Source organism: Stegodyphus dumicola, chromosome 2 (assembly GCF_044657685.1).
Source record: "Stegodyphus dumicola isolate Sdum_Otavi_A_Nest chromosome 2, ASM4465768v1".
NCBI classification, from domain to species: Eukaryota; Metazoa; Arthropoda; class Arachnida; order Araneae; family Eresidae; genus Stegodyphus; species Stegodyphus dumicola.
The window spans coordinates 20,215,118-20,230,199 of NC_140769.1; the positions used below are offsets into that span (position 1 = coordinate 20,215,118).

The 15,082-nt window shown below is 36.3% G+C and overlaps 1 protein-coding gene across 1 annotated transcript in view; it reads left to right on the forward strand.

Moving 5' to 3' along the window:
- The window catches only part of LPCAT (lysophosphatidylcholine acyltransferase), a 100,693-nt gene that overhangs the window by 16,830 nt on the left and 68,781 nt on the right, over positions 1-15,082 (forward strand). The window contains exon 3 of the mRNA XM_035374197.2: positions 12,111-12,259. Coding sequence (XP_035230088.2) covers positions 12,111-12,259 — 149 coding nt within the window. The remainder of the gene's footprint in view (positions 1-12,110; positions 12,260-15,082) is intronic.

Here is a 15,082-nt window from a genome sequence, read left to right on the forward strand (position 1 = left end):
TCAAATGCTTATGGATTCAAAAATACTGTTTTTTTTTTTTTTTTTTTAACATAACAATAAAATTTGTTATTTCCGTCCGTGATTCACATACTCTTCTGAGCTGAGGCGAAGGTTATCAGAAGATCCAAACTTTTCCAGTTTTTGTTTCGTAATTTTCTGATAAATGAAAGCATGAGTCTGGGAAATAAGGTTATTGCTACCAGAGCAAAGGACTCGAATATATCAGATTATAAACTTACAAGTGATGACAGAGCTACAAATACAGTTGTATATTGTAACTGAAATTTTAATCATTAGTTAAATTGCTTGAAGACAGTTTTTTTTTTTTTTAAAATCAGAAATGAATTCCTAAAATGGCGAAGATAGAATATACGTATGCTTGAACGCATTTTAGTGGAAAAATACGTTTCTTCATGTACTTTGCGTTAGATATTATTTTTTCCTAATTGGAATCAGCTTAGATTAAAAAAAAAAAAAAAAAAAAAAAAAAAACCTTACAGCTGCATATTCCCATTTTGGTCTGCCAACCTTATCATTTGATTATTAAACTGAAATAATAAATATAAAAGAGCATTTCTCACTTCAGACATGCGAAGTTAAAAATTCCTCCATTTTAGATGCCGTCTCCGTACAAAAATAATGTTGAAAACTTTCATAAATGATATTTCTCGTGTTATATACGACAATGAAGATCCTTCCAATGTAATTTATTTCTCTTATTTTATACCTAAATAATTCCATTGCATCTAAACACAATACGCCATTTTTTCCAATCCAAACCAACGTTTAAAATACTTGGGCTGTTCTCGAATTTTTTAATAGTACCACTTCACACCTATGTTACGCTGCATTGCATGCAAATGTTTTCCACAAAGTTGTTCTAATTTGCCGAATATTTAAATTATGATTAATCATCCTATTGTGCCTCTTTGTTTAAGTCGTTCTTATGCCTATTCTACGATTTCCAGAATGGATCAATTTTATGAACAGAGTATTAGAATAAAATTTGAATTAAATTTAGAATGAAATTACATCAGATCATCAGATTTTGAAACAAACTTACGGTAAGCACTGTGTATGGCATCTTAATGTTAAATAACCAGTTATTGTGATTTTTGGCCTGTACTATAACTTCTCCTTTCCATACTCCTCACTAGAATGCAAACTAAGATTTGATTGTATTTAGAATGAGGCTTTTGAATCTTCAGAGGAAGACAGCTTCTGGCAATCGCGTCTGTTCTTAGTAATTTCCTCCAGCTCTATTTAAATGTAATATTCCGTGTTGGGCATTCTCGCTAGCCAATGCTTTAAACTTGCGCGCCTTTAAAGCGCGCTTTTAAACTTTAAAGAGTAAAATACTTTGGGCTAGCTTATTTCTTATGCTGTCTTATATTTAGTCTTAGACTATCTATCAACGTTCGAATTTAATTGCCTTCAGCTTTTTGTATCAAAAACTGTGTCTTATATAACCAAGTTATGCACCATATATTCAAGTCATGTCTTATATAATCAATTCTATTATTCAGAATTTATACTGAATTGTCAAGAGAAATGTCCAGCATAATATGTAGCATAGAATATAGTATAGTGTATTAAGTACAGCAACGAGTTTTGTAAATGTGCCTTAAGTACAGTCCAATGATCAATGCAATACATATTATGAAAGGTATAGTGTAACGAAAGTGTGTAGCAATGTGTTAACATGAGGTGTAACCAGGAAAATGTTTAATTACAAAGTTATTGTTGGTTTTTTCAGAGTACAGCAAAATTTTCGCAACAATGGGCTTTTAGAATAATGTTATTCCATCAAAAGTAGTATGAAACGTATTGTGTCCTCATATCTGTTACCTGCATTTTGTATATTCTACTTAATGCAACGCATGCAGAATAATCTGATACTTTGCCTTGTATGACCACATAATGGCTTGATTTGGGAGTGTAGTTTTAGATAGTTGCAGGATCCAGACGATACCTGATAATCTATGCAAGCCACCCGGTTGTCTGGATCTGCTTTCACCTGTCACCTGTTATTACTTAACTGCCGGTATAGTAGTTAGCGACGCTGACTGCGGTACTGATGATCTAGGGTTCGCATCCCGGAGAAGGAATGGATGGTTGTAAGCGTACAGTGTCTGTGCGGCAAGAGGGTACTGAAAGCACACCGCGAGCCAAGAGTTCTGTCAAGAAGTCGGTGGTAGGAGTTTAGGGGTTGAAGCGCTCTCGGACCACCCCCGATGAGTTCTTCTTCGAAACTGGGGCGGAAATGGCACAGTCAGTGAAGCAGGACTATACGATAAATGGTGAAATTCTGGTGTCCCGCCACCGGTACCTGTTATTGCTTAATTTAAATAGTCTCGAGTAATGGTTTTGTCTATCGCGCAGGTTGTGCTTTTATGTTCAATGTAGATTAAAATACAAAGTTTATTTTAAACCTTCTTCAGTATTTTGTGACCATTTAAAACATAGCGATAACTCGCTATCTCTTCTGTAGTAAATGGTGTTAATTTCCAGTTACAAGAGTAATTCTGCAACTGCTTTAAATTATAAGTAGTGTTATGAATAGTTTTAAGACGATTCAAAGATAGCCTATAATCAACCAATGAAAATTCTGTTTCGGAGGCGCGCCGATCTCAATCGACGAAACTCATGTAATTCAACTTCGAAAAATCATCCAAATTAGCGATTAACTGTACAAGAAACGATCGTTGACAATTGCTTTGGTTGATTTCATTTGATCATGTCATCACGTTTTCAGTAAAAAATTGGAAATATGTCGATTTGCTGCAAAATGTTTCTCGGAATCTGACACGTAGGATCAGAAAGATATTATATTATAAGGTATTTTCTCTCTCCTTGCCTCGAGCCTTCGCGGTGTAATAGGAAGGACGTCCCACTGGCAACCGAGAGGTCCAGTTTGCATCTTGGAAAGGCCGTTACCAATTTTTTATGTTTAATGCTTCAACAAACCTAATGGTTTTTTACAGTGGCAGCCGAACTAAAATGTGGTGAACAATAATTTATCACCACTAAGATTTGGCGTTAGTATCTCCTCCTTCCCAGTCGTCCTTTAAGTGGGGGAGAATGTAAGGTATTTTTCTTTCCTTACCATATGCCTTCGTGGTGTAACTGGAAGCATGTCTGACTGTCAACTTGGCGGTCCAGAGTTTGAAGCCTATCGAATGCATTGAACATTTTGCATGTCACCTGCATCTAATTAAAATGCCTAATGAGCTCTGAAAGACAAGAACGTTGTAATTTTCTTGCAACTTTTTTATCATTTATATGAGAATCTGATACTTTGCCATTATATGAGGTTTTAATGAAAAGAATAAATACTGATGATAGTCAAAATCGTAAAAACAACCTTGTATTTAGTGTAAGTATATTGTAACACTCAGTCGATTGAGGGCAGCTAAAGGTCCCTCCTCGTCAGGAGAAAGAAATACCTGGAAAGAAGAAAATGAATGTGGGGAAGGAGTCTCAGAAACACGTGGCCCTTATCAGCACAGCACGTGGTTATAACTGGATTTTTAATCAGAGTTGCACTGGCCGGCTACTTTTACTGAGCCAGGCTATCTGATCAAGCATAAAGGACAAGAAAAATTCGCGAAGTTAAAAATAGAGAGCGAGGGGCAAGTGCGCCTTCACGCTCAAAATCTGAACCAACCACTGAACGGATTTTTATACCCTCTGGTAGTACCAAACGCGAGGAGGTACGTCATCTATCGGCAAAAATAACTGAATTAAGATAGTAGAATTTTAAAGGCATTAGGAAGGACTGGATTGGACTTCAAATCATTAACTAAACCTGCTAAATCTTTGTGAATATGAAAAGCCTCAAGAAAATCCAATTCACCTATGGAAGAAGCCTTTTGGATAATTTTTGCAGACCCAAAGTCAAAATTATGGTTAAATGTCCAACTATGATACGCTATTGATGACTTGTTAATTTCGCCTTTTCTGACATAAGATTCATTTCGTATCAAGGATTAAAGGAGAGTAAGGAGACTAGTTTTACCAGTCTCCTTACTCTCCTGACTAGGTTTTGCTGACTTTTGCCCTCTTCAAAACTGAAATGAACTTTGAAAGAAAAAAAAAAAAAAAAGATTGGACAAAGTGATGAGATAAAAGAAAACTCGCAAAGAAATCTGCGCGCGACTCCGGAATATGCGTACTATGGTTCTTAGGCTCCGTTCAGACGGTGGTATAAATGTCAGAACTGGTTTCAGCCGAGTTTTGGTCTAGGAAACCAGGTCTTGCTTCGTTACAAAAACTGTTTTAGGAGTTTTGGCATTAAGCACGCAAGTGCGGTAGTGTAATACCAGACGTTACCCCTAATGGAATTGAGTATTCATTTCGAATAGATTCTGAAAATTAACTGGACTAAATATACGAGTGTAAATAAATGGATAAATGTGAAAATTATTATTATTATTAAATAATAAATACTACATGAAATTTTTATAATGAAACATTATAAATTAATTTATAAATTTTGACGAAATAAAGGTCACATCACAACTAAGGCAACGCATAAGCAGTGTTACCAGAAAATTTTCAGTTAAAATAGCAAAAGCAGACTCAAAAAGTCGCAAAAAATCCAAATGACGTCAGAGATCACGTGATGTTTGTGGCGTCATAGTTGCGCATGCTCGCATGACCTTTGACGTTATCACAAATTTACCCACAGAAGATTTTATCATGGCCTTGAAGCGAAATCAGTTTCGGAAGGTCACGTGATCGAAATAGTCGATCTCTTTCTCTTTAGTATAAGACCGGAGTTTAACTTTACCGAAAATAATAGTTTGTCTTAAAATAAATACAGTCAAAAGTCGTTAATTGGGACACCCATAATCCGGAATAATCTATAATCCGAACCTCAAAGCTGCAAACTTTCTGCGCATGCGTCGCGTAAGGCATGCGCATAAGCGTTTAAGCGTGCGCGTAAGACCTTTACGGCTGCGAATATGCGTGTGCGCACGCGCAAAATACGTTTATGCATGCGCGTTGAATGTATAACGGACTGTATAAGCTAAGCTAAAATTATCTAATTCAGTTAATGTTGCAGATTGCGTTGTTCCTTAATCTTCGAATTGGATCCGGCTTATTATTTTTTGCAGACTGTTAGAGCAATTTTATAAAAGTAAGCTTCAACTTTCGATTATGTCAAATAGAATTTCCGATACATATTTACTAATATGTAAAGGATCTACAAAGCGAAAGTATGTTTCGAAATCCGAAATCTGTTTATCAATTTCACGCTGCTCTGCGCCGCGACGCGCAGTGATTTGGAAGTTGATCTGTCAGCACTATCCTTGTCTTCAGGGCAGATGTTTTTATTTTATTTGGCTCATAATTCCTTACTAAATGTAGTATTTCATCTCGATGTACTCCGTCTATGATTTAAATCAAGTTCCTCGTCATTATAATTCGCTTCCGATAGTGAAGAAAGTGACACAGTGGTTATTGAAAACGAAAAAATTTCGACTGACAAATTAGTCGGTATTCTCGATACAGCAATTATAGGACTTGAACAGCGGAACTTTGTAACTAAACAAGAAATTAGGTCTGTTTAATAGAATTAAAGATCATAATTGTTCTTTATTTCATAAATTACGGTTTCATATTTTTAATTTTGTAACTTCTGCATGCCATCTTACCAGATTTAAAATGATAATCTAGAATCCGGAAAAATCGATAATCCGGAATCGCCGAAGTCCCGACGAGTCCGGATTAACGACTTTTGACTGTATAACTAAAATTAATAAACGCGAGTAGGTCGTATGATTTACATTAAATCTTTCATTGTGCAATATTTTTACAGGCGGTAAAAAGTATATCTTCAATAATTTTTAAAGCAATTTGTACTTCGTTTATGTAACTAAAAATATCATTCAGAATCACTATATGCGAACTTTATTTATGTAATTTTGATAAAAATGAAATCCATTTATGTAATCTGAATGAAATTTATTCCCAAAATAATATAAAATCCACATAAAGGGGGGGGGGAATTCAATAGATGTTTGGATGTAAATTTTAGATTTTCATACTAGTAAAATAAATATTAAGGGCAGAATTATTTTGTAAAACTCCCTGCCGCTACCATCGCAACAGCTATATAAATTTTTAGAAAGCAAATACCCATAGTCATTTATCTGTCTTCACTCCATTCACTAATAAAATCTGGATATCTCAATTTTGTCAAAACAGGGAAATAAAGTAAAATTCCTTAAATGCTAGAAAATTTGAATATAAAGATGAACCACGACCACGGATTCACAACCACACACTACCACAAAAACACAACGACCATCTGGATCACGTGACTTTTGCGCTTCAAGGCCATTATAGAGTTGGCTGTGAAATTTATCTGTTATCAGGTCCATGAAATTTACTGTCTATTGGTATTCGATATTTCTTTTTTAATTTGTTCTCATTTAATTTAGGTTCTTTTTTAAAATTAATTTGTGCATAACCATTTTAAAGAGAGTCATCACGTTTAGATTGTTAGTGCTTTTGTACTAAATTTTTTGATTGGCAATCAATTTGTTTAATTCATTGTTTTTTTGCTTAATTGTGAACATTGAGGAATGTTTTTCAGTGAGTTTTCCGTTCTGCCTGGTGGGCTTATTTCAGATTCTGATTACTTAAGAAAGCCTTGTTTTTTCACAGGTAAATATACTAGTGTTGTTATTTAGAAAAATGCCTTTGCTTTGATTTTGAAGTCATTTCCATTGCTTAGTTCTTAACAATATTATAATCAGGAGAATTAATTTCATTTCTTTCTCTGTTTGGGTACCCAATATGTGTTACATTTCTTTCTCTGTTTGGGTACCCAAGCTGCAAGTTCTTTTGTTCGATTCATTATCACCATAGAACTGGACTTAAGAACAAAACTGACTTAAAACTTAAACTGAACTGACTTAAAAACAAAACACACAGGAGGCTATGGGGCAAGGTGAGAGGTCTCGAAGCAATTTTTTTTTTCTTTCTTTTCTACTTCCCCCCTCCTTCCCGTTATACCGGGGTGAGACTGTGCAGCCTTAAAGGAAAGCCCACATGTAAATTGGATTGCCAGGTGCCAGCTTCTGCTTAAGCCTAAATAAACTGTTTTTATCAAGTGTAAATTATTTTTAATTGATACATTATTTTAACATGTAAGCATTTTACGATATATTAAAAAATCACTTTGAAGTCGCAAAAAGTAGCATAAGAAAATGATGGAGGTCGGAAAATTTTCGCAAAATCGCAAAAGTTTCTCAAAAGTCGCAACTTTGCGAAAAATCGTCCGATCTGGCAATACTGCGCATAAGATCGAAAAATATGTGTTTGGTTTATTTAATTATAGCAGAGCACACTAGGGCTATCTGGCTAAGAGGAGGGATGCCTTCGTGGAGGACTTTCTAAGGGAAACTGGCTCGTATACACGTTACACATGGGGAAAACCACGAAAACGCCCATGCAGCCAGCCCGTTCGCGGGATTCGAACCTCGGACCGAACTACCAGTGTTCAGCGACTTTACCGCTCGGCCGCTGGTGGGCCGAAAAACATCTGACGTGCACATATTAATTCTAAACCGAAGAATACCACAGAAAATGCCAGAGCTGTATCGAGCTGGTGACAGGTAGTCCTGAAAACACAGATTATGTGCAAGCAAATAATTATCTACTGTGTTTTGATTTTGTGATTATGGCAAAGCCTCGAGGGCTATCTGCCTAAGGAGAGGAATGCCTTCGTGGAGGACTTTCTAAGGGAAACTGGCTCGTATACTCGTTACACATGGGGAAAACCACGAAACCGCCCATGCAGCCAGCCCATTCGCGGGATTCGATTGGTGTATTTAATTATGGCAAAGCACACTAGGGCTATCTGCCTAAGGAGATGGATGCCTTCGTGGAGGACTTTCTAAGGGAAACTGACTCGTATACACGTTACACATGGGGAAAACCCCGAAAACACCCATGCAGCCAGCCCGTTCGCGGGATTCGAACCTCGGACCGAACTACCAGTGTTCAGCGACTTACCGCTCGGCCGCTGGTGGGCTGATCTACTGTGAATCATTGGTGCGTTATTGAGAATGTATACGAGAGTAATTATAAACATAAATACGAAATATGCGTAAAACCTACGAAAGAGAAGCACAAAATTTTCAAAATCAAATGCATAAATAAAATACAAAATAATCCTTTTGAGCATTCAGTATTGCCATTGGCCTTTCGCTATACATGTTATCATTAATATCATAGTTATAAATGCTAATAGCAAAATTATCAATAAGTTTTTGTGTGTCAAAAAGGTTTCTGGCCGCAGGATAGTAATAAGTTCTCCAATTGTACTATTTGCAATTCCTCATGTACCTTGTTATTCCTCACATACCAAGGTGAGTTGGTTATTTGGCGCCGAACACAGTTTTGGGCTGTTTGTAATTTTTTCGGCTAGAACGGCATGAATATGGGCAAGCAAACAGGACAAGCATAACATAGCATGGGACGCAATATGGATATTTAAATGAGTAACTTCTTGTCTGTAGAAAGAGCACTGGTTTGAGCATAAACTTCGAAGTTTTCAACTTTATGACAGCTTGGTGTAAAAGTCGACCAATGAGAGAAAACACGCGAAAATCATTTGAGCTGGAAAGCTGTAGACACCTCCACGCATGCGCAAATTTAGTTGCCCTAACTGGCTACGATTTATACCCTGTCTCGCAAGTGTGAATGGAACTCTCGCATTTTATATCTTATGACTATGCCTCTATAGCATTTACACCACCGTCTGAACGAAGCCTTATACTAATCGGAAGCGCATGGGAAGCGATGCATCAATCGACTTCAAAGATAATGTGATCGAATAATCTACTAAATCTGAACTCCCCAAAATATAAATACTAAATGTAAAGGAAAGTTTCCAAACAGATCCTCATATTGCTTACCCAATTATAAATGCGAGTTTGGTGTAAGCGCTTTCTTCGATAATCAGAACCTGATTGCTGTCCATGCCCATATGGCGCAAATCTACGTCCCCGCGTTTTAAAAGGTCTTAAATTCATCCCATACTATTAGGTAATTAATCAACTACTGTTGATCGAAGTTGTCAGAATCATAGACCTTATAAGAAATAGACTAACCCAAACGGGTTTTCTCCCTCGTCTGAGGCGTTGCCGGCTGTCACCTTGATCACATCCAGAGGAGTAGGGACAACTTTAACATTGATTGACAGAAATTTAACATTGATTGCCTATTGCAGCGTGTATAATTGTCAAGAAAAAGCTAGTTGTAGCGCCTCATTTCACAAATTAGAATTTCTACATATTTTTATTTTTGAAATTGAGATTGATTTTTAAAAATTTAGCATATTTATTCAAGCATAATTAACGTTCCAAATAACTATAAAGCTATTGCATGATTTTAGGGCTGGATATTTTTTTAGCTTTTCCTATGCTGTAAGGAAATTTGTAACTACTTCTTTTAGAAAATAATATTTTAAATCTGAACTAATAGAAAATTTCAAACAAGCATTTTTCTCTTGCAATTTTTATGCTTTTTATTGGTGTAAATAAGTAAAAAATACTAAAATATTTAAAACGAATTTTTGAAAGTTTTGTTTAAAATTCTAAATTGTGCTGCTTTTTTTAAATTATAGATGAGTATTATAGCACAATTTCTATAAAGGAATTTTATTTCAATCATATTTCATAATACATCCTAGTGATAAACACTTTCGACTCCTTAATTTTTATACATTTAATTCTAATATTAAAATTGTATTTAACCGTCATAATTAATTTTGCTTGTATTTTACAGTGATTTATTTTTAGTTCTGCGTAAGTTTTTTTTTTTTTTTTAATTTACTGTTAATTTACTTTATTAGCTCGAAACGGCATTTTGCGCTGTTTCACTATAAATAAATGTCCGTGTCTCCTTGCAAATTGTTGTTACCAAATATTACCGCCCTGTATTATATTTAAAGAAATTAAATAATGAAGAATTTGCATGAATGCATGTATGTTTCTTGCACTGTGACAAAAACGACGGAATCTAGAGCCATCAAATTTTGAATAATGTAATCCTCACCCGAACATGAGCATCTGGACGGTCGAATTTCGAATTTGTTTTAATCTATTTCATATTTTGTAAAACTTTAACGAATTTTTTATTAACAAACTCAACGAGTTCAAAGCGAGCAATGGTAATACTATACGGAAAATAGCATTTTTATCTCCAGTGCGGAAATTCTAAAGATATGCTGTTTTCAAATGTATGTGGTTTACGGGTGAAGAACATGATATTCAATAAATATAGGTACCACACAAAACGTTAAAAAAAAAGGTTCCTTTTGGGCGTAATATAAAATCTGAGTGCGTCTAGATTTTATTTTATCTTTTTTTTTTCCCTCTGCATTACACTCAGAAAATTTTATGCTCCGAATTTTATAAATTACTAAAATAAATAATCCACTTTAATGTTAATAATTTAATGATCATATAATCAACTAAGTAATCGTTTTGTGATGTTATTATAGTTTTGAAAATCACTGCCTGAAAATGTTCATTAAATTTAAAAAAAAAAAAAAATATATATCAGATCTTGTTTAATTTTACCTTTATTTCAAAGCATCCCGTACTATCAATATTATTTAATTTTACTTTATTTTTACGCAAAATGAAGTTCATAAATTTTGTGCTTAGAGTTTTTACCGTTTAACCAAAGTAAAAATGTTTGTACAAGAATTACGCGTGAAAAAAATGCGCGAAATGCAGTAAAAAGTGCTTTAATGAGATATATTAAATCCTATTTGGAAAAAACTGTGGCTTTCATAATCTCATCACTATACAACGCATCACATTTAATAATTAAAAAGAGTTATGTGATACAAACGCCATAGGTTTCAGTGTTAAAGTAAACCAGATCGTCCCTACTCTTTCTTGCCGACATGTCGGTGACGCGCGCCCCGCCCATTGGGTTAGTCTATATTGTCAGAATCCACTGACGTATGCAGGTTCTATTTACTATATAACTGATTAAAAAACAAGAACTAAATTCATTTACCTTTTCTGATGCATCGTTGAATCAATGTTTCAGCTGGCAATCTTCTTTACAGAAAAACCACAATTATATTTCTTAACATCCCATTTTATTTACATAAAACATTCAAAAGGAAAAAATTAATATTTAAGTACATTTTCTTGAACAGCTTTTCTTTTTCTCTTATGGCTGTACGAAACAATTTATCCGTCCATCACACGGATTCGAAACCGAACTATCTACTCGTTACAAAAAAGAATAAAAAACAAGGTTTTAATTTCTCTCACAAGTGGAACTCCTGGCTCCCTCTAGTGAGGAAAAGACACTTTAGATGAACATTCAACACATACGTTACTATAGCCTTATCTTTCTCTCACGAAAAAACAAATATTTGTCCCGAAGATTTGAGATTGTCTTAATCTGCTCTGCCGATAAGCGACCGAACGCGAATGAAAAAATGAAATAAAGTTTGAAAATGCCTTGTTTGGGCTAGTGTGTGCAACTTTGACTAGCGCGATGATGTCAACTGTTTTGAGCCGCCTCAGATGATATCTGTATCAGTTTAAAAATTTTGCAAAAGTAACGTGGGTGAGAAAATCCTCATATAGGCTTCGTTGTCGTGCTGGCGTGAACAGGAAATTTCAGTTCATGCATTAGATTACTTTTTGTTTTATGATATGGTTAGTAACATTCACTCAACATTTAGTTTTGATCAGTTCTGGCTGTTACATTACCCTACAGCAGAATTTAAAAGCCCTTCATCGACAACAAGCAGTCGGTATACACTATTTTATCTACTCGTTCACGCAATTTTAACGAACTCAACAATTCATCAATGAAGATATTTTGATAACGCTTGTAACTTTCCTGCCAGAATCCACATTCATTCCAAACTATCAAATGCATTTCTTACATATTTATTTATGACAGACGCATGGTATTATTTACGAAAAAAGTTTGTAAAGTTATTTAAATTATAATTGTTTTCTAGCTATGAAAAAAATATATATATATTTGAAATAATAACATGCTAAATACACTTGTAATTTTCGATAACATCATCTGATACTAATTCTTTATTACAGGTAGTATTTTTATCTGTTACTTTGCTCCCGCTGCGATTACTTCTTATGTTATTCTTCCTGGTATGTGGTTGGTTGCTGAGCTTGGTCACTCTCCTAGGAATGCCAGAAGAACAAGCACGCGGCTTGGAACCATTATCTGGTTGGAGGCGGTAAGAGACATTTAACGTTTCATTAAAAAAAAATGCAATTTTCTGTAATTAATGAGTCATTAAAATTAAACTGTTAAGTTATGGTTATGGTCTCGTACTAATTTGAATGAAATAAACATAAAATGTTATACAGTTTCCTATTCTTTGGTAGCATAAACTAAGGGCAAACTTCTAACAGACTTAGAGCGAATTATCACTTTGTCTTGATGTACGTGTGAGTAACACGTGCATACGAAAATATCCCTAACATTAACTAGGAAAGCCGAAATCTTAGTTAAGATAGACATGTTACAATTAATAATCAAATTTAATAAGGAAAAGTAACAGTTGCCGGGTACATTATAACGGCTTAAGAAATTCAGAGCACAGTACAGATGCGAGTACACAAGTTTACATATCTCGGCGAAAACAGAGACGCACACATTTGTTGAAGTAGTTCCACTTGACTGCCGGGGAAAAATCTTCTCTCTCCGTCAGCCTGTAGGTTTGCCAAACGGGTTTACTGTTTCGCCAATTGGCGCTTTTCTGTACAGTTTTTAAGTCCGTATCGCCTGTTTGGCGCTGCCGCTGCATACTCCCTCCGCAGTGTCAACGAAATGTGACATACCGATGCGGGGGTCGGATTAATCGTCCAGAACGGGTGATACAATTGTCCGAAGTTTTTTTCACACTCTTGGAAGCAACTTGAGAAGAGTCCATGGTTACAAAAGCGGGTTTCAGTCTATCTATGGAGATCGTTTGCTTAGTCCCTTTTATTTCGAGATCAAACGTTTTATCTCGTCTTTCTAGCACCTTAAATGGTCCATCATAAGGAGTTTGAAGTGGTTTTCTAACTCCGTCGTGTCGAACAAACACATATGTGGACTTGTGAAGGCGTGGATGAATGAAACATGTTCGCTGGCCGTGGCTAGAAGTCGCGGTCGGGCGGACACTGGCAAAGTGAGATTTTAAATCCTCCACAAACTGTTTGGGGGACGCATCCGGAGGTGTCGGATTGAAAAATTCTCCTGGGAGACGGATAGTCTTTCCATACACCAGTTCAGAAGTGGTTGCTCCTATGTCCACTTTGATTGCGGCGCGGAAACCCATCAGCAGCGTTGGAAGGGCAGCCACCCAGTCACTGGTATCGTGCGCTTTTAAGGCAGCTTTCAAAGGACGGTGGAATTCCTCGATCAGTCCATTCGCCTGTGGGTGGTATGGAGACGTCCTGATCCTCTTGATTCCCAATAATTGGGAAAGGGCTCGAAATAAGCCGCTTTCAAACTGTCGCCCTTGGTCGGTAGTAATAACAGTCGGACAACCAAATCGAGTAATCCAGTGGTCATAGAAAGCCTGTGCTACTGTGCGTGCTGTTATGTCTGGTAAGGGTACTGCTTCGGGCCATCTAGTAAATCTATCTATCATAGTTAGACAGTAATAATTATTTTGAGAAGGAGGTAGGGGACCAACAAGGTCAAGGTGGACGTGATCAAACCTCTGTGACTGGTCTGGAAACTTCATTAACGGGGTTCTAGTATGCCTGCTTACTTTTGCTTTCTGGCACGGAATGCACTGCCGTGCCCATTTCGCGCAATCTTTGCGGATGGAAGACCAAACAAACCGTGAACATACTAACTTTGTTGATGCGCGAATGCCGGGGTGAGACAAATTGTGCAAGGTGGCAAAAACTTTCTCACGGAATGCCGGAGGAATGTAAGGACGGGCGTTACCTGTTGACACATCGCAATATATCGGTAAGCTACAATTCGGTAAGGTAACTTTTTTGAGATGTAGAACTTTTGACTCTTTAAGCAATGTTTGTAATTCTGGGTCGATTTCTTGCATTTTAGCGATTTCCTCATAGTCGATAGGGTTAGGCATGCTTATTGCTTCTATACGCGAAAGTACGTCGGCAGCGATATTCTCCGAACCTTTTATATGGCGAATTTCAGTGGTGAATTGGGAGATAAAGTCTAACTGCCTAGCCTGACGAGGTGAACACTTATCCAAACGCTGTCGGAATGCATACGTGAGCGGTTTGTGATCGGTGATTAAAGAAAAGTTCCGTGCTTCCAACATATGCTTAAAATGCCTAATAGCAGCATAAGCTGCCAATAGCTCTCGATCATACGCACTATAGTTCCTTTCCGCCTGCGAAAGCTTTCGTGAGAAAAATGCGAGAGGCTGTAAATTTCTATCAACTATTTGTGATAGCGTTCCACCGATCGCGAAGTCTGACGCATCAACCTGTAAAACCAACTGGGCATCTTTCTTCGGGTGTGCCAAAAGAACAGCATTAGCGATTAGCTGTTTGCACTTTTGAAATTCACTCCGCGCTTCCTCAGACAAATTCAGGATTGTCTTATCATTTTTCTTAGCCCCTTTTAAATACGAAGTTAAATGTATTTGATTCTGGGCTACGTTGGGTAAAAATCGACGGTAAAAATTTAAAAATCCTAAAAATCTCTGCAAATCTTTTACCGTTTTAGGAAGTGGGTAGTTAAGTATCGGTTCCACTTTGTTCGTCAGAGGCTTGGTACCATCTTTATTGATTATATGGCCTAAAAAAGATATTTCCGGAACGCCGAAAACACATTTCGAAGCGTTAATTGTCAATCCATATGAAGTTAATCTTTCAAAAACAGTACGTAGGTGAGATTTATGCTCATCTTCCGTATCACTAAATATCAAAATATCATCTAAGTAGACGTAGGTGAATTTTAGATCTCCAAGAATTTCGTTCATAAACCTTTGAAAGGTTTGAGCTGCTCCACACAGTCCGAAATTTAAAAACGGAAATTCGAAAAGACCAAATGGGGTGCAAACTGCAGTTTTCGGTATATG